This window comes from Lampetra planeri, chromosome 11, assembly GCF_965212315.1.
Source record: "Lampetra planeri chromosome 11, kcLamPlan1.2.h2, whole genome shotgun sequence".
Lineage (NCBI taxonomy): Eukaryota > Metazoa > Chordata > Hyperoartia > Petromyzontiformes > Petromyzontidae > Lampetra > Lampetra planeri.
The window spans coordinates 3,354,182-3,378,448 of record NC_136117.1 but is presented as its reverse complement, the minus strand read 5'-3'; the positions used below and the strand labels follow the sequence as shown (position 1 = coordinate 3,378,448).

The 24,267-nt window shown below is 48.1% G+C and overlaps 1 protein-coding gene across 1 annotated transcript in view; it reads left to right on the top strand.

Moving 5' to 3' along the window:
* Window positions 1-23,548, top strand: part of LTA4H (leukotriene A4 hydrolase) — a 118,466-nt gene extending 94,918 nt beyond the window's left edge. The window contains exons 14-20 of the mRNA XM_078598647.1: window positions 198-301; window positions 1,298-1,368; window positions 8,594-8,648; window positions 9,274-9,369; window positions 13,218-13,300; window positions 16,067-16,171; window positions 21,218-23,548. Of these exons, the coding sequence (XP_078454773.1) occupies window positions 198-301; window positions 1,298-1,368; window positions 8,594-8,648; window positions 9,274-9,369; window positions 13,218-13,300; window positions 16,067-16,171; window positions 21,218-21,344 (641 nt within the window). The 3' untranslated portion in view covers window positions 21,345-23,548. The remainder of the gene's footprint in view (window positions 1-197; window positions 302-1,297; window positions 1,369-8,593; window positions 8,649-9,273; window positions 9,370-13,217; window positions 13,301-16,066; window positions 16,172-21,217) is intronic.
* Window positions 23,549-24,267: the final 719 nt, after the last annotated feature.

Genomic DNA, 24,267 nt, shown 5'->3' with positions numbered 1-24,267 from the left:
TGCCCCCCCCCCCCCCCGCAAGCTCTGCCCATTCACAAGACCATCAAGGGCGTCATTGCGGAGAATATTTGTATATATATAAAACAAAAAATATCAACATACATCTAATTTGAATAGATATATTTGAATAGCAAAGGACATTTGCCCCTAAATATGAATTGTGGATCTTCTGTGTTGTGTCTTATTTTCTTCTCCAGATGTCTTCATTGGCTTTGTGAAGGCTTACATTGAAAAGTTTGCTTACAGCACTGCCACAACGGAGCAGTGGAAGGCGTTCCTCTTCGAGTACTTCAAAGACAAGGTAGGCAGTCGACTGGTCGGGGTCTTTCAACAGTCTGCGAGGCTCGGCTGCTTTGCCCTCCTTCAACTTTGGTGCGATGATAATCACTATGCGTGTGACATTTCCATTGATAAAAATGCATCACTCACGCTTACATTTTATGAAACGAACTGGCTGTCCCCTGATGATGCTGGTTGTAATTACCAGCAAAACATCACGGTGCTCGAATTGTCAACGTTGTGGGTTGACTCCAACACACCGGCATGCTGTACTAGTAACTAATTGGCATGTTCTGTTTATGTTACGAACCTTACTAATTGGCTGTGTCGGGTGGTGGCGAGTTTAATGACACATTTATTTTTAAGCTTTCTAACCAAAAAAAAGCTCTTATGAGTGATATTTGCATCTGGTAATTAAATGCTATCAACATCACTCTGCGTGTGAATGGTTCATGGAAGCCGTAAAGATTCCTAGTAACCCTACAGCCAATACAGATCCTTTGAACACCAGCATTAACATGATTACTTCTTAAATCGAATCATGGCCCTGGATTGTGTTTGACAATGCACTGAATAGTGGAAGGGCTATTATTAAATAAAAAATAATAACTTCATGCTTGAAAATGTCATTCAGTCTCAAATAACTTTCTGGAGGGTCCTCTTGTGAGTGGGAAGTTATTTGTTGCTTTGAGTTGTTTAAATGCATGAAGAAACCGGATCTCGTGGTCAAAATGCCCACGTTTTCATGACAATGACTATTTCGTCAGAGGGCAGTCATTGCTGACTTCCTCCACACCAGCACACAATTTATCAACCCGGATTTGAAGTCGCAACCTTCTGATCGTGAGTGAAGAGCTCTAACCAGAGTGCCACCCTGATGTGTATTGTGGTCGTCTGAAATTCAGATGTTTAAACGAGGAGCTCTTTAGGGCCAAAGCCCTCTTACGTGTAACAGATTTAGATTCATTGCTTTTTCGTGCGTCATTAACATTGGTGTTTGTCTCCTCCCTGTCCCCAGGCCGATGTTCTCCAAGCTGTGGATTGGAAGGCATGGATTTATTCTCCAGGAATGCCGCCTGTGAAACTCCAGTACGTTTTTCAAAGCGCTTATGGCTGTGCTAAGGTGGCCTTGATAATGAGTTGCCTATTTTGGAACACTAAGTCACTGCTGCTGAGATCCCGGGGAAGGATAACGAACGAAACACAAAAAGCAGTTCTTAACAAATTAATTTTTTATCTGGATTTTAAAGTGCATAGCTCTAGTGGCTTCCTAATATCGGATGGAAGAACATTCCAGACGGCCGCAGAATCGCATCTGAAAGCGTGCAAAGTAGTGACGATGGTTAGCCAAAATCCACTGTGATGAAGACCGGAGTTCACGTGATGCTTTATGTTCCTTGATGAGATCAGCATCTTCAGTCCCATGCAACTCGGCATCAACCACTATGGTGTTTTGTATTACTTACGATGTTACTTGAACATTTGGCATGTTGGATATACCTGCTGTCAAACATCTGGCATTGCTCCTAGAACATCAGGGATGAAGCTATTGTGTAATGTTCTTCCCCCGCACCTCCGATGAGCACGGTTGGCTTCGTATGGTGCGAAATAAGTACATACACCTAGCCAACTCAGAGCTTGCCAGTTTGATCTCCCAGTGCAGCCGTGAAAACAAAGGGCAATGTTTCCTAAATCCACCCTCCTCTGTCCATCCAACAGTCTAAATGGGTCAACCCACAGTTTGTCGGCAGGTCGTGTGCAGTGGGGTAAAGTGTGGCTACTCTCCTCGCACCTTTCAAGATGCCTGAGCAGCGTGGAAGAGTAGGCCAAGTGCCCTCTATGGGGGCTCTCTAGGGCTTCCTCAAGCGGAGAGGCCCTTCTGCCTGCAGTTGCATGGCAACCTCGGTGACTTAACGTCATCCCCGCGTGGCAGCGTGCTCGTCCAGCGCACGCCCGCGCGCGGATTAAAAAACTCTCCACTTTGGCGAGCGAATTCGCGCTGAGCTCAGACGACTTTCTTGGGCACCTGCTGCTCGCAGCGGCCACAGCTGCCTCCGGGCTCTCTCTCGAGGCAGACGTGCGTGTGGGTTCGTCGCCCACGTCCGAGATGCCCCCCGCCATGGAGGCCGCCGAGAGTGAAGCCCGCGCGGCATTCCTGCATGTCATCGCCACGCGTCGCCGGTCTCCATAGCCAAACCCTTGAGAGCTTACACTGCCGCCCCCCTCCCCCCTCCCACTTGAGAACATTAAACTACAACAACAACAATGTGCCATTTGGTTGGTAACATTGCTCTTATTCAGATCCGACCTGGCCACAAATGATAGCCCAAAGAAGTGGCTTATCATGTGGAAATTTATAGCAGCCAAATACTCTAAACTCGTGATGCTGATTCTAATTGTGGAGAAAAAAACCGGAGGACCTGGAAAAAAATCCATGCGACCATGGGCAGAACGTACAAACTCCAAATATACAGGCATCAGGGTCGGGATGGAACCCACGACCTCCTGTATACAAGGCCAACTAGTTAACATCTTGCCACCACGGCATCCTAATTTCTGCTAATATGTTGCCTTTAATTGTATGTACGTATGTGTTGAACTTCTTTCACACCGTACGTAGCCCACCGTGCTAATCGGAGGTGTGAGGGAAGGACAACAAACTAGGCACAAAAAGCAGTTCTAAAGAAATTCGTTTTTAATCTAGATGATGATTTAAAAGTGCATAGTTCCAGTTGCTTCCTAATATTGGAAGGAAGAGTGTTCCAGACGGCCGCGGAAGCGCATCTGAAAGCGCGCCGTGCGGTGACCGTCTTTGTTCAATGGTTAGTAAAATGCCGCTTCCAGGATGACCGGAGTTCGCGCAATGATTTATGGTCCTTGACGAGATCAGCGAGGTATTGTGGTTCATTTCTGGCAAGCACTTTGTGGGTAATGAGTGGGACCTAATTATGAATAGACTGAGTCATTTGAAGAGGAGCAGCTGGATTCAGAAAAAAAAATCACTTCTTAATGACTGTTAAGAAAAGTACGTGGATGTTGGCAATACACATCGCTTGAATGGATAATGGCCATTTTGACAACACGCGTGGTTGAATGACAGCCAACGGAAGGAATGTGTCCAGGAGATGGCCATTGTGGAGATGGAGCAGGAAGTGAGATGGATTGTGTCATCGCAGGACCGTGAGAGAGAGATATGACATGGAGGAACCTTCATTCCAGCAACGGATACACGATAGCTGGCGATGATGAATATACATTTATATACAGTGTCTTCATACTCTTTGGTTCTTTCGGTAAAGTCACGTAGGTATGAAATAAAATAAATCGCGACGTTTCGGGCGCAACACAAGCGTCCGTCATCAGGTGGGAAAGCATGCTGACATTTCCAGTTGTGCTCCTCAGCCAGTGGTGTATTTTCCACATTCATATGGCAGAGACCAGTCTATTCAAATGACAGATCACTGTTGACTTTCCACCAAGTGATGCAACCTCACCAGGTGGTACTCACTCGTTTTAGGGACCCCCAATGGATCATGATGACGACGATGATGATGATTACTGATAACTCTGGCTACGGATTTGAACGAATTTCCTTCCATTTCTACGACCGAAACCAGTGCTAGAAAAAAAAAATCATCATTCCCATGACAGTGAAAGATGTACATAGTCACCGACGTCAACATAATTCAAAGCGCAAGTTGGACGTATGGTGTTGAAATGTCTTTGCTAAAACACGCCCAACGCTTTTAGTTTTTTTTCCTCTCGGTGCTGCCATAATTGTTGCGGACGAGCAAAGACATTTGCCTCGAGGAGATCGCCGGCCTTTCCGTAGCTATAGCAACACAGTCGCAATGAGAAGAAGAGGAAAAATACCGCCCGAGTTTAAACTTGCTGTGAGGTTTTGAGCTTTTGACGCTCGCCACTCGCTCGGGTTTGGCCAATGTCCAATGTTGAAAGGTTTAGCCATGAGCTCTTGAGGGCTAATGTTAAGTTTAAAGTTGGAATTGTGTTCAAGGTTTTATTTGGGCGCGGCGGTGGTAAGATGTTAACTACCTTCGCCTGTTAACTACCTCCAAATTACCATCAAAAGCCTCTGCCAGTTACATGATTGTATTAACCGTTATCCTATCATCCGCCTTATTGTTGCGTGATGCGGTGCCACTGTGGTGAGATGTTAACTACCTCGCCTGGTATGCAGGAGGTCGTGGGTTCGATCCCGACCCTGACGCCTGCTGTATATTCGGAGTCCGCGTGTTCTCCCCGTGGCCACGTGGATTTTTCTCCGGGCCCTCCGTTTTTTTCCTCCACATTTAGAATCAACGTCACTACGCGTTTAGAGTGTTTGGCTGCTGTACATTTCCACCCAATGAGCCACTCCCGTTGAGCTATCATTTGTGGTGGCCAGGGCACTTCTGAAAAAGAGCCACATGGCTCAGTGGGCCTCACCTGGTCAAATCAATAAATAAATAAGGCTCTGCCCCCTTTCTCTTGAGGCCCCGTGCCATCTTCTTCAAACCCCGCCCCCTCCTATTTAGACCACGCCCCTGTTTGTCTAGGCTCCACCCCTGTCTTCTGGCAAACCGATCGTGGTTTTAAAGTTCCCAATCTCTTCAAGTAGACACCAAAGAGCACGTGACGTAATTCCTAAGAGCAGGTAATGGCGTTCCATTTAAATACCACAAATCCAGAGTTTAAATGTGTGAAAGCAATTGCCATATTCACCGGATTGCAAGGCACATCTTTTCCCACTGCAATTTAAAGCAGGAGTTGGGGAGGGGAGCTTTTTGATCTGGTATAAGTGTGCGTGTGTGTGACCAGATCTGTGTCACTTTATTGACACCGTGCACACGTTTCAGTTGCGTCTCATTCCCCAAGCTTCTTATCATCCCAGACGATGCTGTACTTGACGTTACGGCATCCTGAACCAGTGAATATTTTGGGAACGCAAACTAAAAAGGGGATTAAGGGCTTTTTATTTTATCAATCGTTTAAATGAAACGACACCATTCGATGACCAACATGCCTTCCCGATGAGCCTGTTCTTAGTCACAGAGCCGACCGTGCTGTGTTCACGGGATGTTGCTTGTCTCCTTTGTGGCCTCACTTCCGGCCATGGAGGTCAAGCACGGCCATAAATCCAAAGCTCGCGACGCCGTTTGATTTTGCTCCAATCTACTCCTCATCGTCAAAGCCGTCACCACGACAGAGCCGGTTGTAATTACTGGCGAAACGTCGTACTCGGATTGGAAATGTGGATTTGCTCTCCAACACACCGGTGTGCTGTACTAGTAACGAATTGGCACGTTCTGTTTACGTGACAAACTTTACTTATTGGCTGTGTTGGATGATGGCGGGTTTAACGACACAATTATATTTCCGCGATCTAACCCAAAAAATATATATTATGGATGATATTGGTCACGAAAGCCTACTACGTGTTAAACTACTCCTCGTGTTTTAGCATCAGCAAGAGAGATGGTGGGTGCGGAGTTGGCTCCCGATCGGGATTTTATCTTGGCAACATGATCACGGGTTTCCAGCGGTCGTGCCCTGTGTTGTTCGGCACGATGGTCCGACGTTTCAAATGACGAGCGTGCCTGTCCGAATGCCAGTAACGTAGATAATAATGAGTCGGTTTCCAGCGGTCATGACCTATGTTGTGCGGCATGATGGTCCGACATAATGGCCAGTCTGCCTGTCCGAGTGCCAATCACGTAGACGACAGTGAGTAGGTTTTCAGCACTCGTGCCGTGTGTCGTTTTGGCACGGTGTCCGACGTTTCTAATAGCCAGTGTGCCTGTCCGGCACGATGTCCGACATTCAAATGACGAGTGTGCCTGTCCGAATGCCAGTAATGTAGACGACAGTGAGTAGGTTTTCAGCGGTCGGGCCGTGTGTTGTTCGGCACGATGTCCGACGTTTCGCTGTGCCTACCTGGAGCTTCAGGAACTATATGGGCGGCACAATACTGAACAATATGCGGCAGAGCCAACACACGAGAGCGCTCTGTGGTTCTGCTGAGCCGTGGGTTAATCCAGCTCTGTCATGCAATAGAAATCATCATCATCATCCTGGGTGTCCTCTCTTCTGCTTTAATAAAGGATGGCCGGAAAAAAATCGATACATTTGAGCCCAGCCCAAACGAATAAGTAAATAATTAAATATTTAGCGACTGATAAGAGGGAAAAATGCGTTGACCTTTGTTTTTTTTTCTTCTTATCGGTGCAGATTAAATTCACATGTTTACCCGAGATGACTGTGCAGAAATGCGTTTTTTTACTTTCCGCTTGGTGGCATACATCACCCACGACATTCCATTTGGCCCTCACCTTCATATTCAATCAAAGGCTTTCGAATTGTATTTTTCCGTTTTACACGTAATAGGACTGTCGCGACCAATATTATCCATAACAGAGGTTTTTTGGGTTAGATAGCTTAAATAGAAATGTGTTGTTAAACCCGCCACCACCCAGCACAGCCAATTAGTAAGGTTTGTCACGTAAACAAAACATGCCAATCGGTTACAAGTACATCACACCTAGTGTGTTGGAGAGTTAGCCCACAACGTTTACAATTTGAGTACCGTGGCGTTTCTACGGGAATTACAACCAGCATCGGCAGGCGACAGCCAGAGTTGTGGAGAAATCCTCCTGTTTCGGTCTTAAATAGAGGGGGATAAATGTGATGTCTTCACTTCTGAGCCAATCGGGTGCGAAGGGCAAGTACATACATTATGTATTTTATTTTTCCCATTCCACTTCAAAGTTGGCAGATCTTGCTTCGGTAGTTGCAGGTGAGTATTTTCCTGACCAACGCAGTATTTTCCTGACCAACGCAAAACAATTCGTAGGGCCTCTGGTCAGATGCTTGGTTAGGGCTCGGCTGCCCGCCGGTGTAATGGGGCCGGTGTATTGCACCATCTCCCGTGGAGAGCTGTGGGGCCATGCCATCTCCTGATTTCATCAGCTCTTGGCAGGCAAACAGAACTGAACCCAGTTCGTCTTTGGATGAGCCACGGGAAGTCCTGAGGTCAAATTCTGCTGCTGCAATATGTGGTGTTTGTTGCTCAGGATTAATGAATCTGCTGTCTGTAAGAGCTCATTTGTGTTTTTTGTGGGTGCTGATCTCTGTGGATCTCAGTTGCTAATCAAGAGGTTTAAAAAAGAGAATAGTTTATCTCAAAAGTGTGTTAGGCAGCACACGTCCACATTGGCAGCTCAGATGCAATTGTGGAAATTACCCATTTTTATGGCAGAGGCCAATCTCTGCATAGGATGGTGATGAGGGTTGATGTGCTGAGTCAAATGCCAACCAGAAATATAATGTTGAACCTTCTGTGAGCGTATGTTCAGTGCCACGATAGAGGGCCTACAAACAGTGCAACGTGGCCAGCAACAGGGAACTGGTGCGATGATAGTCGGTGAAAGCTGACGAGCTTCTTGAAGCGATATAATCCTTGGCTTAACGCTATGACGTGTTTTCGATATAACACGGTTCTTCTATTAGGGATAATGCATTGAGAGGAGGAAACTTGCAACTCTAACTTGGTGACCTGAGGGAGCATTATCCCTCCTGAGCCACACCCATCCTTTTCAAACAAATCTCCCACGATGGCCAAGCATCTCACATTGTTCATAGATTCCTTCCAGAATCATGGCTATCTTGTATTAGGGAAACTTTCTTCCTGTCTGTGGATTTCTCTGTATGTTGTGGATTTACTCTCCCAACACACCGGTGGGCTGAAGTAGTAACCAATAGGCGCGTTGTGTACGTGACAAATCCCTTACTGGCTGTGTCGGGGTGGTGGAGGGTTACGACACATCTAAACTGACACGATCTAACCCAAAAACCTTTATCATGAATAATATATCTGTATTTCTTTAATGTCTAAATCTATTTCATATATCAGCTAAACTACCTTTACAGCAGGGCTATCTTCAATTAGTCTTCCAGGTTTTTGCTGTAAATCTGAGGTGTCCCATCAGACACGTTGTTGTTATTTGATGGCACAGGTTACATCGCTAGACTCGGCATTGGAAGGCTGAAAGTTTAACATTGTGATAAACCCAACAGCCCTGCGGGCTCATTGAAATTGTCCTAGGAAAGTGGAATTTCCACTCCTAGCTTAGCTCGGCCATGCAGACGAACACTGCCAACATTTGCTTGAGCAGGGAACTTAGAGTAGTTTAAAACTCTTTTTTTTATGTAATCACCACATAATTTGTCAAAAACATACAAATACATCTGTCCCGGATCTGTGTTGCGAATCGCAGATGATAAATGATGATAATGAGGTTGCTTTTTTATTATTCAGATACGACACCACCCTTGCAGATGCTTGCTCTGCTCTGGCGGCACGGTGGAGCCAGGTAACGACACATTCCCTTTCTCGCCTTTTCATAAACTTATGCAAAGGTTTACTTGAAATTCAGCAATCATTCAAAAATGTACAAATGATCCGTTTTTGTATTAGGCATGCCTGGTTGGTGGTTAGTAATGGTGTTTATCCAAGGCTCAGTTTGCACATATCATCAGTTGTATAATTGTGTTTACCAAAAGCATTGTTTAACACGTGTGATGATCATGAATTCTGGTGCCTTTGTGAGCAAACTTGCCGTGCGTGTTTTACCCAAGTTGGTCTTGAGTCCAACTTGCAACCTTTTTTTATTAAGTCCAGCTAACATGACTGCTAGTTCACTCTCCCGTTGGTCTTGCAGTGACTGCTTCATCAGCCAATCCGAGATGCTAAAAGCGTTCTCCAATTTCATTCATGCCCTCGTTTCTCCAACCCATGTTTCGGACAACGTCTTTCCGGTTTCGCTGTTACTTTGGCAAAATAGAGAGCCTTTGAATATGCGTTACGTGTACGTGCAACTATCCGTATAACTCTGTGTACGTCCAACCGAAAAACACGCAAGGATATATGTTGGCCCTTTATTCAATTGAATGCGGGGACACTGACTTTTTCGTGTGTGCGTTCATGTGGCTTTTTAGACAAAAGACGTGGATCTGGCCTCTTTCAATGCTGACGACTTGAAGGACTTCTCCTCCAATCAGAAAGTAGAATTCCTGGCACTTCTTTTACTGCAGGTAACACTTGAATCACGGCGCACCGCAAAACACAATCATTGTCATTACACTCGGGAATTCATCGTTGGTTATGACAATTTCAGAATATTTATTTATCCTGGAGGAATGCGATGCGCCATGAAGCTCTTTTTCACAGATTTCCGCAAGTTACAAATAGAGTAGAGCAATCAGCTCACAGTTGCGCGGTTACAGGTGAAAATTCCGTCGGGGAATATGTTAAGTTTTCCTTCCTCAGTGCCTTCGATTAGCATGGTTGGCTCCGTATGGTGTTAAAGAGGTTCAACATACATAGCCGCTTTGTGGAAAATTAAATGACTGCTATTGGGAGACTTGACATAATAACACAGCAATGTGGAATTTTCACCACTGTTTCAGGTCCTTCAAAAAACTCTCACACTCATCAACAACACTGCCTTAAAAGAAAAACTAATAGAGTGGTCCCTCAGTTTACGATGCCGTCGATTGAAGACATTTTGATTTACGATCCGCTTTCCATAGGGTTTGATTGTTTCTATTAACGATACATTTTCGATTAACGATATGTAAACGAGATTACGAGGCCACCATTTTCGGCCAATTGGAGCGCTCCTAAGTGGACTCGGCAGACCTCGGCCAATCAGCGATGCCTTTTTTTTTGCGTTTTGAGATCAACTGACTAGCTATTTCATGTTTGATGTGCGTTGCCTAAGGTAAGAATTTTTCATTTTATGCTGTTATTATGCACATTTATGCTCTATTCATTATTTATCCATGTTTTTATTAATATGAATGCTTTAATATGTTCGTATAATGTTCATTTATTAAAATTACGTGTTTAAATATTTTAAACTATGTTTTTAGCGTGAAAAAGGTCAACTTTGGATTGTCTTGGAACAAATGCAGCATTCAACGCGTTTCTTGTATTCGATTAACGATTATTTCAATTAACGATAGTTTTTGTATAACTAATTAATATCATTAACCGAGGGACCACTACATACTCTCCAACATTTCAGGCAATGCACCATCTTCACAGCACACGTTCAAATTTTTTCTATTTCGTTCACTGTGCGCCACCGCCAACGCAGCATCGCCGAATAAATAGTTCACAACGGTGACGCTGACTTTTATTTCCCCTTGTACAAATTAGTTTCCGCAGTGCACTCCGTCGCATTGCGGTTATCTGTCCAGCGCAGCACACCCTACAAGGCGGGGAGCCTGCCGTGAGAACGCCGAGCGCTGTTTGTTGAGTGGAGGCCGCGCCGTGCGCACCAGCCTTCTCCACAGTGCGGCTGCAACAGCCTGGCTTCGTTATCTTACCCGTTTGCACACTGGGTGAAGGGCGCCCCCTGCTCTAACGTCCCCAGCGGTCAATGGGGCTGCCGCTGGGACCAGTTCTCCTCACCGAAGTCGACGGTGCCACACGGCAAACCTTACTCTCGTCAGCGAGCGCCACTGGGTTTTTATTCCTTCATTTTTTTATCGCAGACTCGCCACTTTGTCGAGCACCCAGAGGAATTGGCAGGCAGGTTTTGGAGTTGGAATTGTTGCTTCAGTAGCAATTAACTTTTTTTTATTTGACCAGGTAAGGCCCACTGAGCTATACAGCTCTTTTTCAGAAGCAACCTGGCCACAAATGACAGTTCAATAGAGTGGCTTCTCACGTGTTAATTTATAGCAGTCAATACTCTAAATGCACGTTGATTCTACGTGGGGAGGGAAAAACTGGAGGACCCGGGGGAAACTCCCCGTGACCACGGTGAGAAGATGTAAACTCCAAATATACATGCGTCAGGGTCGGGGTCGGGATTGAACCCATGACCTCCTGCATGCCAGGTGAGGGACGTAACATCTGGCCACTGCGGTTCCCGTATAATCGAGTGAGAATCGTGACAGGCTCAATTCAGTTCCAGAAGAAGCTCCCGGCACTTGAGCTGTAGCGCAGTAGTTCGCGCTGCATTGTGCTGCTCACTCTCTCCTCGAGATCCATTCCCGCTCGTGACCAATAAAAGTGAATGTTTGAACCGGTTCCTGGGCCTCCCCTCAGTTAACACAGTCTTAAATGCGTACCTGGTGCAATGTGTAATCATCAGCACTGGGGAGACAAAGGCGGCCGGGCGTGGTGCTGGCCACCCACCCCTTCGTGTGCCGTTGACGGCCTTCATAGGTGCTGCTCGCTAACAGCATTTGCCCCAACAGCCTGTTAAGGCTATACGGGGGATCTTTGTATTTGCTCGTCAACAGCGCTTGCCCCAACAGCATGTTGAGCCTACACGGGGGATCCTTGTCAGTGTTGAGCAAGCCGACGATCAGCTCGGCAAGCCGGCCACTTGCAGCGCGATTTGCGGCCAACGACGGTGCCTAGAAACTGGGACACGAGAAACTGTGAAGCCAGGCCCCGTTTGTTTATGGAAACTCGTTTATGGAAATGTGTATCTGCTCAGAGTTTGCACGCGCCGATTGTTTACGGCAAGCCGGCGAGCTTTGAAAACATGTTTTTGCTGCAGTTGTGGCGGCCTGGCACAACACGAGCCTGCTTGTGTCAATATACCGACCGTGCTGCGCAAAAAAAGTGACCTCTTGTTTATTAGTGACCCTGTGGAAAGTGCCCTTGGAGTAAAAGAAAAAGCAACTAAAAAGTGGCTTTTTTCTTCTTCAACTCTAGACGCAGGGTAAACAAAAAAAACAACAGAGCAGCCATTGACCCAGTTCACAAGGCAGAACTTTGAAACCGGAGAGAGTTCAGAGAAGGACGTGGGCGGAAAGGGCACTCTGCCAAAAGCATCAGTCGCCGGGGAACAGGGATTGTTAATGCACACGTGCGACGCCACGCGCGTGCAGATGCGTCTGTGGGGTGCGGGATTTCTGTCTGAGAAAAAAAGAGAGAGAGCCCCGCAGAAATGTGAGAAGATTAAAACGTGCGCCGTTTATTAAGCACAATTGTGCGCGCGGATATCGTATGTTTGCCAGGCGTTCGCTGGCTCGGCAACACTGCACGTGCCGGCGGCCTGGCGTCTGGTCGTGGTTGCGTGGCAGGGGGCAGTCCACGTTGTTTGGTTTATTTTCACCGACCGTTGCAGGAAGTGCTTGGTCAAAGCTTTGTTTGGTAAGACTCGGGATTTCAGTTGCGGCACCAGTTCGACTGTCGAGCGCTCGTATTTGTTTTTGATCGGGATTTGCGAAAAATGCCTTTGAACTTCACCTTGCTACGTTCAGTACTGGCCACACGCACAACGCCTACATTAATATTTACGAGAGAGGCACCTCTATGGTATGGCATTTTATTCTTGGCTGCTAAAACAATGGGTGCACCTGTCACTTCTTTCTTATCATCTTCTCTTTCATCTTCTTCTTTATCCTCATCGTTACATCCTTGCATTTTGCAGTTTCACAATATCCTTCCAGAGTGCACGTTGCATGCTATTCGAATGTGGGAGCGCCTTCGGTGTGTGTGTGAATGTCGTGTGACGTCGGGGTATTTCCCTTAGGCAAACATTGTCCTTTGCTTCCCCCTAAAGCTAAACCTGTGCACGGTGAACTTTCACTGACTTTTATAACGCTGCAATAAACACGGTGACAAAACGCCGCTCGAATGGCGACACAACGTCAATGGGTGGTTGCCAATGCCACCGGTTATATCCTGCCTATTTCCAGCACACCCTGAACCCTGCACCCCCCCCCCCACTACAGCAAGGTTAACTGTGGCGAGACCTGCAGGGTGCAACTTTCTTTTGAGCGTGCGTTACATTGACCTGTTTTGATGGATTTGGGAGGGCATTGTGACGCGCTCGGGCAAACGGCAACTCTTGATTTCATGTTGAGCATCCCTCCCCTTGACCCGCAATCTCCACCTCCGTCCTCTTCCCCAGCCCGCGCTGCCCGTTAAGAGCTTGCAGCGAATGGAGGAGGTGTACAAGCTGAACTCCGTCAAGAACTCGGAGATCAGATTCAGGTGTGTATCGCCCCGTAGCCACGGAGGGTTTTCACCCCGCGGTGTAAAACGCGGTGTCTAAACCAACGCTGGACGCAAGATTCACGAGGATCAGGAGTCACGTTCCTCCGTGCCGTGGGAGCGAGTCCGTTCGGTTTTAGGTGCCAGAAGCTGAAGAGTCTGAATGTTTGACCTTACAAAGTCTCTTTTGCCGACACCGTGAATAAGCGCCTTTCAATGTCTCTAACGATGGCCATGGGAGAGCGTTGTGAGGTTTTTTTTCGTTACGCGTGTTTGTAAATTTCGCTTCCGTCTTCATTGCCCATCCTCGGTGTCCCAACGTCAGCTTCCAGTGTCATTGGCGGTTTTAATAACTTATGTTTTGGGCGCTGGCGCTGCGCAGTGAAAATGGAATGTGAAGCGCGGTGGTCCTGCGCCGATCGAGTTTTTCTGAATGGCCGCATTAATTCGCAACATCTTCCTCCGCGTAATCTTATACGCGGCCGACCACGGGAGGGAAAAACAACTGTGTGCCCATTAATGCAGCACACAGATGCGCAAACACGCAAGCGTGTGTCGCAAAAGTTTCAGTTTAAAGACTTGTTTTTTGAGCAGCCTTTCTTAATGCTTTTAATTTTGGCCTACTTTATCTCCATTGTAACTTTGGGACCTTTTTTGACGGTATTGAAATGATATAAAGAAAAGGATGAATCCTTTCTGGCAAGACTACAGGAGGCGTTATGATGTTAAAACACCAAACAGTCACCTATTACAATGCATTTAAGTCTGCATTAACTACACATGTGCTTGTGGTAAAATTTATAAACAAACATGCTTTGATAATATGCTTTGAAATTGATTACCCTACACCATAGCACCAGAATAGCCTCCTTTGCAGCCTTGTCTCACTGGTGCTATGGATCAGAGAACGCCAAAAGGCAAACAGCACAATGCTCACATTATCTAAACAATATTCGTTTGCACTTTTTACCACAAGTATTTAATAGTATGTAATGATGCCTTGTTATAGATGTCTGTTTGGTGTTTTAAACATACGTATTTTTTGCCAGAAAAGGTAATTGGTGACGTTTCAGGCAATAGCCCTTCTTCATGGCACATCAAGTAAGCATCAAGCAAGCTTGGCAAATTGAGTTTTAATTAAAAACTGTGTAGCACACAATCCCGTGTGTGTTTTATGTGTGGCGGTGCCCCAAAGCTGTCGTTGTTGCAGAGGCCGTAAACATGATGTAGCCTCAATGGCCTCGCCGCTCCAAACTGCACAGTTGGCTGAATTTCAGCCTTTGGGTTAGAAGTGGCATTACAGTCAATGCGCTATTTTTATTGCCATTGCAAAAAGAAAAAAAGCCGTTTTTTCCTCCCAACAAATGTGTTTTGCTGATAATGAAAATCTCACGGCCCGCTGCACACTTAAGTCGACCAGTTAAAACGCGAGTGCACAAGAACATCGAGGCAACAAATAGGCGGGCCTGAGTGGCTCAAGGGGGTGTGGGTGGTGGTGGTGCCTTTGAATCTGAGACAACTTCAGATTCAAAGGCAGGATCTAAGCAACCTGCGGCTCCGGATCTCTTCGTGACGTCGTTCATTAAGGACCCAACGTTTTATAACACCGAGTTGTTTTTCTCTACCGAATTCTAACGAAAAAATGCCTCTTGTTATTTCGGTTCCCCTGACCCCTGATCTAAGCGGTGCCGGTTTGATGCTCTGACACAGCGACCTTAGTCTCCGGGCCCACCACGTGGCCACCTCTGAAAAATCACGACCGCTTAAACGCAACAACAGGGGGTTGGGGGCGCGGAGCGGGGGCTCATCAAAACAGCTTTGCGCCACACTGTAACGGCTCGTGTGACCGACGTGATTTGGTTATGAAGCGCTTCGGATTTCTACGGGACACCCAATTCTACCATCAAATCCACATATTTTTTGTTTCCATATTATAGTTTGAACAAATGCACTTGCAGTCCACCTGGCTTGAATAGCATGCATCCACCGCAGCACACCTGACTTGCACAACATTGAATGCGGCTGCCCACAGGATGGATTCGTAGATATCTACTCAATGTAGACCACTATGGTATAGCATTCGAAGCTTGGCTGCTAGAGTATGTATACACATGACATCTCTTCTTGTTATCATCATTATCAGCGTCATCGTTATCACCACCATTAAGTACTACTCGACTATTGCCCGTCTAAGGACAGGTGTATTGCAGTAAATCTGAAACTTGCAAGCGGACATCAGACCGCGACGTGATATATTCATAGCATCAATGCGTGTGCAATTTGTAAGGGCGCGGTGACACAGACCTATTTCATGTAAAGGTTATAATCCCTTGTTCATCATGACGTCCTTTTTACTTCGATGTCTCAACAGCGTTACGGAGATCGCGTGACGTGAGGGTTCTGCCTTTGTAGTGAGGGTTGTAATTTGACGCCGAGGAGGGGAGAGGAGGCGCCTCGGCCCCCCATGTGGAGTGACGTCAGCCGCTAATTATTATGAATGGGGGGGGTGTCCATTTGGAGGACGTCACCTGCTCATGAATATTAATGAGGGGGGCTGGTCGATGTGGAGTGACGTCACGAGCGTTAAGGACAGACATTCCTGGGTGATTACAGTGGGTATTAGGATGCACCGCTCTTGAGCTGTGTTAATCGCGGCCACTGAGATGGTGAGAGTGGGCGGCGTGCTGTATGTACGTATGTGTGTTGAACTACTTTTCGCCGCGTCCATATCCAGCCGTGCTAATCGGAGGTGTGGGGGTGGCGCAGGTGGCTCCGCCTGGGCCTTCGCGCGCGCTGGGAGGAGGCCATCCCGCTGGCACTGCGGATGGCGACCGAGCAGGGCCGCATGAAGTTCACTCGCCCTCTGTTCAGGTACCACCCTCACCTCCACCCCACTTGCCCCAACACCCACATGACACACTCCCTCCCTGCTTCACTCCCTTAACCCCCTCCCTGCCACCCCGCCTCTCACCCTCCCTGCCACCCTCCATCCGTGTCTCCCAGCCTGCCTCCCTCCTTTCTAGAAGATGGCTTCTGTTAATGGGTATCTTCTCACCTATGTTTCCATGACCAAGGGACGTTCTGCAAATGTAAATGATTTAAATATGCATAGCCAAAGTCAAACTAAACTCATCTACCTGCTCAAAGAATCACGGGGCTCTGGTTATCTCGATCGGTGGCCCAGAGCCAGCGGTAGAAATGCCACACACTTATGACAGGGAGCAGTTTCTCTGCATGGGACAAACACTATAAGTCTTCTCTCTGCCAAGTGATGCAGCTGACCCAGGTGGTAATCACTGCATTGACTCCGGAGAGATGCCGCTGATTTTGATGACGGCTTGCTAAATCATTGGTTTCCCACAATGTGGTACTTATTTAATTGGTTCTGGAGGAATAGTGGGCCGAGGCGACCCTCTCCCATCCAGGATTTGAACTCGCAAACTTCCTAAAGCGAGTCAAGGAGCATAAACCATCACCACGCGAACTCCGCTCATCCTCACAGCAGCGGTTTTTGGCGAGCCATAGAACAAGGATGGCCACCGCATCGCGTGCTTTCAGATGCGCTTCTGCGGCCGTCTGGAATGCTCTTCCTTCCGATATTTGGAAGCCACTGGAGTTATCCACTTGTAAATCCTCTAGATTGAAAACGTATTTCTTTCTTTGTGTTTAGTTTTTTCTCCTTCCTCCGCACCTCCGATTAGCACCATTGGCTATGTACGATCAGAAAGAAGTTCAACATACATGCATACAACAGCCACAGTGGAGTCACAGCACACTGGTCCCACCCTGCAATCGCTTCTTATGCCTCATTATAATAATTATCTTGGGATTTCTCTCCGGTGTGTTTTCCGGTTGTCCTGTACAACGTCCGATGACGTTTAAATCTACGTGCTGCGAGCTTCTTCGAGAAGCGCATGAGGCTGAGGGAGGCTCCCAGCAGCGCGTTTAACGAAACGTCACCGGACGTCGTGCCGGACAGCGCGTGCTGTACGACCTGAAGATGCATCGGAGAGCTGACGCAGCTCAACCGCGAAGATGTGCGGTAGCGAGATCCCCCCCTTATTTACCCATGGCGAAATCCTCACTGAGTTGCAAGACTTTTTCAGCATGGTCTTGCCACGTGGGGGGGGGGGGCTTGGGGATTGATTTGTGTCCAATTCTATGAATATGTTTTGCACGTGGCCGGAAACCAGAGTACGTCTGCTTTACACAGTCGACCATTGTGAACCCAGTTGGCTGTGTTGAGCAGTAGAACTATGGCAACCCAGAGCCAGACTGCTCACGCACGACCTAAGGCCCACTTTTACAAACCCATAGCAATTAACGAGCAGGTAAGTAATTTAATCGCTGATAGCAAACAACATTTTAACTCATGGACCTATGATTATTCTGGATTGATTATTTTTCAGAAGCATTTCTTTTCACCAGCTTTAGTTTCACAAAGTGACAAAAATAGGACATGGCCTTGAATTCCCGAAGGCAGTGGGGTACCCAGGTGTTGTGGGCAGGAAGAGCCACACACAATGTGAGGGGCACCACCGGTTAGCACGGCTGGCTACGTATGGTGCGAAAGAAGCTCAACATGCAGTAGATCATCGATTATCCGGCGCCGGCGGATAATAGAATGGCCCACTTTTCTGATGCTTCTGAGTGAAGTTAAAACCAGTTCAGTGTTGTCTTGTTTCATTAGCAATGGCTGGGAAGGCCCTCATGCACTTACTCATTAAATGTAGCTGTTGTTTTAAACAGATTGCCGAACAAAGTTTCTGATCCCGCTTATTTATTTCCACCACATCCATTCACTTTCCTGCACACAGTGCGCCCGCCTTCTCATCTTCCCCCTCGTCATGCATGCGGAGAGAGCGGCGATGGGATTATATGATAGTGGCATGAACGTCACGTGGGCAGCACAGTGCAACTGAACTTTTAATTGAGCATTTTGCTTTGTGTGTGTGGCTTAAAATCTCGTTAAATCTGTGAAACAGGGCACGGGGCTCGTACGATGTCGAGGTGACCAGTATTTGGATTGAAAGCTAAAACTTCGGTTGTCTTGCCATGCAGCCCGCCTTGAATGATAGCGATTTATTTATCATAGCGACTGCCCTCCTTTACGCCGGGGCGTCTCGGAGCGCTCCGCGCGCGATGAGCGAGTTGCATCATCGGCATCTCAACGCATTTGAAAGGGCACCCCCGGCGGCAGCTGTCTCTTGTGTTGACACAAAGTGCTTCAGCACCTGGCCTACAGAGGGCCCATCGGTCTGGCAGTAGCAGGCGACGATTGCTCTGTGCGTGATCCCAATTGAGTAATTTGCGGGGTAACGTTTCGAATTTGGCAACTTTGGAGCCACGACGGTGGTGCACAAAGGGCCCCTCTCATTTCGAATTAACGGCCAGGGATCTTCGACGTCCACTGTGAAGCTGACGGCGCGTATTTTGCGGTTAATCCACCCACGGTAATGTCTGTACATGTGTCTGTTGAACTTCTTTTGCGCACCGTACGTAGCCAACCGTGCTAATCGTAGGTAATAACCGCCGCGTTCGAACCACGAACCTCTGCGCACGCACTTCCCGCTGGACCGTGTCCATAGCCTCGGCTCGCGCCAGCTTTGCACTCTGCACTTTGTCCGCCCGTGCCTCATTGCCATTTTTGAACGCCGGTCAAGACTTGTCAAGGGGCCCACGGACAAGGTATGAGATGCAAACCAAGGCCAACGTGTCCGAGAGTCACTAACGCCTCCACCGACAGCGCCCGTAGGCACATATTTACATCCCGCTGCCCGCTTATGTAAAAATGACAGAATGTTGTAAACGGCATTTGAGATTACGTCTTGGGTGCTGGCACATGCTAGTGGCTATTTTTAGACCCAAAACTTGTTCAGCGGAGGCAGTAACCCTATCGTTGCAATTTCCAGGTGACTCCGTAGGGCTGCTGTGCAGCAGTTGAAGCAATATTGCAAGGTTAACCTCCGCGCCTCTCTGTCCACCCAGGAGTATGCATGCGTGCACCACATTTAGCGTGTGGCGGTGGGGTAACACGTGGGCGCTGCCCCCTCTTCCAAGGCGTCTGGCCAGCGTGGAAGAGCAGATCAAATACCCCCAAGAGGGGTCTCCAGACCTCCCTCTGGCTGCACCTTTACCTTGGGACCCGCTGTATCCCAGAAGGATGAGCGCGGTGCCCAGCCGTTTTGCGTGGCGTTGGCAGTAAGAGGGGGGGCCGCGATGGTAAGATGTTAACTCCCTCGCCTGGTGTGCAGGAGGTCGTCGGTTTGATCCCGACCCTGGCGCCTGCTGTATATTTGGAGTTTTCGTGTTCTCCACCGTGGTCACATGGATTTTTCTCCGGGTCCTCCAGTTTTTCCCTCCAGATTTAGAATCAACATGCGTTCAGAGTATTTGGCTGCTATAAATGTCCACATGATAAGCCATTTCGTTGAGCTGTTATTTGTGGCCAGGTCGCTTCTGAAAAAAGCTATATATATAGCTCAGTGGGGGCTTACCTGGTAAAATAAAAAGTTTTGTTTATGTATGTGCTGGTGTGGCTCTGCGTGTATGTATGTGCTGGTGTGGGTATGTGTGCATATACACTGATGTGGCTCTGTGTATATGTGTGGTGGTATGACCAGCATATGTGTGTATGTTTGTACGTGCTAGTAGGGCAGTTGTGGAGAGAGTGGAGAGTTTCCCATACCTGGGCAGTGTGCTCATGACCGGCTCTGGTTTAACAGCAGAGGTCTCACTCCGAATCAGTCGAAGCTTCAGGTCTTCTTGGCCACAGTCATTCCCTCCCTTTTCTACGCTTGCGAAATGTGGACCCCCCAAATGGAGCATCTTCGCCGGTTAGAAACATTTTGGCTGGCCTGCCAACGATCCATCCTGGGTTTAACCAGGCTGGATTTTGTGAGGAGCTCACATATCCTTGAAAAGATCTGGACAAAGTCCCATCAGTGAGCTCCTCCGGCAGGCAAGGCTGCATTGGCTGGGTCATGTAGCCCCATGCCCAGCCACCGCATGCCTTAACAGCTTTTGTTTGGCCATATCGAGGGGGCTAAATGGGCGCGGCACAGGCTAGAGAAGAGATGGAGTGATGTGGGACAGGAGGATGTGGAGCTGAGTCGACTTGCCAATGACTGGTACCAGCGGTGTCAAGATCGGCCTCTGTCGAGGAGGCTTGTGAAGGACGCTACTGGGCAGTCGGAGGCAGTCCCCTTCCAACAACAACGGAGTAGGGAGGAGCGACGCTCACAACAACGAGCGGAGCGCCGGGTGGATTAAGCACAGCAAGTTGGCACAGTAGGGGGCACAGGTGGTGCATCAGCCAGTCATCTCAATCATCTCAGTCAGTCGACTCGTGGCACCTGGGTCTGCCCCGTGACCTCCTGCCAGCGGGTGTTCGACACTCCATGTGGCCTCAAGGTGCACATGGCCTGGCACAAGCGTCGTGTTGACGTCACCGCCACTTAGTGGCGAATGGCGGTTGTTGTTGTTGCTAGTATTACTCTGTACGATATATATGTATGTGCTGGTATTGCTCTGTATGTGTGCGCTGGTATGGCTTTGTGTGTGTGTGGTGTGGCTCTGTGTATACGGGGAAGTGGTATTGTAGCGGTTGGCGTGCTGCGCAACGAACTCGGCTACCCGAGTTTGGTTGCTGCTCATGGCCAACACCAGCGACAATTATCTGAACTGATCCTGGGTTTCCCTTAGGTCGACTCGGCCTTAAATGAGCTCCTGGTACGGTGTATAAACATCGCCACTGGGGAGCTAGAGGTGGCCGGACGTGGTGCCGTAGGCCTCCATAGGTGCTTGCTAACAGCACTTACCCCTCCAGCCTATTGATGCTATACGGGGGAGATCTTTGTCTGTGCGCTTGTATATAACTCTATGTGTGTGTGTGCTGCTGTGGCTCCGTGTTGCCAGGGACCTGTTTGCGTACGAAGCCGCCCATGGGAGAGCCATCGCGGCGTTCCAGGCGGCGCGGGCGACCATGCACCCGGTCACCGGCACGCTGGTGGCCAAGGACCTCAATCTCTTGGTGCCCAACTGAGACCTCGCACACGCACACACGCACACACGCACTCACACACAAAGATCCCCTTCGTAGCCTTCACAGACTGTTGGGGCAAGTGCTTCAAGGGAGTAGCACTTATGAAGACCGGCACTGTGGCACACGAGGAGGTAGGTGGGGGGTTGCCAGCACCGCGCCTGGCCACCCATTGTCTCCCAGGTGGATGTGTTCACACACTGCACCAGGTACTCATTTGAAGATGAGTCGACCTAGGGGAGAATCGTGGCTGGTACAGATAATCATCACTGGTGTTGGCTGTGAGCGGGAAGTGAATTCGGGCCTCTGGGTTAATAGCGCAGCGCGCTAACCGCTCTACTACGGCGCTCCACTACATACACACATTCACTCCGATAAGCACGGTTGGCTACGTACAGTGCAAAAGAAGTTCAACATACATTCAACATACATGCAACATACGTACATACACAACATGCACACATCTTCCTTCACATACATACACACATTCACACATGTACTCACACACATATACACTCACACATACATGTACACATGCATTTAGACCCACATTCGTACGTAAAGATCTGCCTCATAGACTTGTGTATGGTCAGAAAAAGCCCCGTTCGTGAGCACCTATTAAGGCAGCACAGGAGGGGGGATGGTGTGGCCAGTATCACCAGCACCTTTGTCTTCCCAGTGCTAGTGCTTACCACACTATTCTCGGTAAATATTTAGGGCAGAGCTGGGCTAGGGGGCAAGTTCAGAGGCGTGTTGCTGGTGTGTGCATGGCCAGGATTTGAACGCAAATCACCCGGATTGTAGTGCGGTGTGCTGGCCACGAGACAGCAACTCCCATTAACACAAAGACAAAGATTCCCCTTATAGCCTTCAACAGCCTTTTGGGGCAGGTGCACAGTTTTCCCCCTAGACATTTAGAAACTTGCGTTGAGAGTATTTGGCTGCTATGAATTTGCACGCGATAAGCCACTTCGTTGGGCTATCATTTGTGGCCAGGTCGCATCTGCCTTACCTGGTAACATTTATTTAGTTTTAGTTTAACGCAAAGACAAAGATCACCCGTATAGCCTTACCAGACTGTCGGGGCAAGTGCTGTTAGCGAGCACCTATGAAGGCCGAAACGGTACACGAGGGGGTGGGTGGCCAGCACCACGCCCGACCGCCTTTGTCTCCCCAATGGCGATGTTTACACACCGCACCAGGTTCTCATTTGAAGCTGAGTCGACCTAGGGAAGGCCCAGGACCGGTTCAGATAATCGTCTCCGGTGTTGGCCGTGAGCGGAAATCGAACCCGGGTGGCTGGGTTCATAGTGCAGCGTGCTAACCGCTACACTACCGCTCCCCACACACGTACACCCACACACCTACACCCACACACAGCAACACGTACCCGAACAAAGACAAATGCAACCAGGATTTACAAATGTTTTTATGCAGCTTTGAGTTAACTAAAAGAAAAAGCTTTACATAAGACATCGATGTACTATGCTTGTTTGCTATAATGGCTAATCAAAACCGTGGAATGATTGAATTGTCACAAAAGTTGATTTTTACCTGCATATCCTTTCTATTAATGATACACATTACAGTCGGGATGGGAACGTTAGAATTTCACCAACACAGCGGTGCATTATTCTCTAATCGTTTTGCAAGACCGCGTGTACAGAATCTGTGTTTACTGGCTGTGGGTTGCAATATATTTTTCCCGAAGGCTCCGAATGTGTGTATATGGCTAAATGCAATCAGAATAACATACGCGAGTGCAATCTGGTGGTGACTTCAATTTCAAGAACAAAAATCGACGTTAATAGACACGACATGTTGTGACCGCATTTTAAGACGCTTTGGCAACTGCTCTAAGTCATCCAAACGTCGGAGGCAAGTCCCGGCGTCCGGCGGTATCGCCATTCTAACCGCACTTCGCGAGTCGCTGTGCCTCGCACAATGACGGCTGTCCAGTGTCCACCCGGTGGGTCGTTCTGACCTGGCGGAGTTGGTAGAGAAGTGCATGCACGGAGCGAGCGCCGAGGCGAAAATGACTCGTTAGCCACTTGACTGATGGAGCAGGGAAAGACTTAATAATCGTGATTGTGGGATTCAAACCTTCTTCCACGAGGGTGTTTGTAACGATGTTTAAAGGTCGACGTTTCTTCTTGGGACGTGGACTTTGGCCTCAAATAAAAGAGCTTTTCCATTTTCGAATTGCATCTCCGCATTTTGATCGAGTCATTTTGGATGAGAAATGTCACACGTTCAGCGACTTGGTTTCAACGTGTCGTCACGCGTGTTCGACTACGGTTGAGGCCAGCGTGTCTGCAGTCAAATGGTGGCCATGTTCCACACCGCCGATAAGCACATTTGGCTACGTACGGCGCGAAAGAAGTTCAAAGTACATACAGAGTGGCATGTCTGCAGATATGATGGCAACATCGCACGCCAGGAGCTTTGTGTAGATAGAATTGAGGATTTCCTGGGTCTTTTTTATTTTCACATGCAACGAGTGAATTATGTAAACAATAGTTTGGGGAAACAATTGGTAATTTAACAAAAACGCTTCCTGTAAAGGAATATTGCTTCACAATAGCAAACCTGCTACACTCTTTAATATTTCATGGCTTTGGCTTTGGAACCATTCAAACGTTTACAATCAAGAGCGAGAAACAATGCATACCGTAGAAACACCTGTTTTTAAACGCATTAAAATGTTTTGAGATGTGTGTAGTACAGAACAATCGTGATCAGCCATGCTCAATCCACCTAAGCCACAGCCATCTCTCACCACCTTGCGACGTGATTAATCACCCCCCCCCCCAACACCCGATGCATGAGCTCTTGGTGGCCACTGCGTAACGAGTGTCGATCATTGGGCCAACATCGCTTCTCGCTACGCTTCCTGCCCAAGCCCACTTATACCTTTTCTGAACAG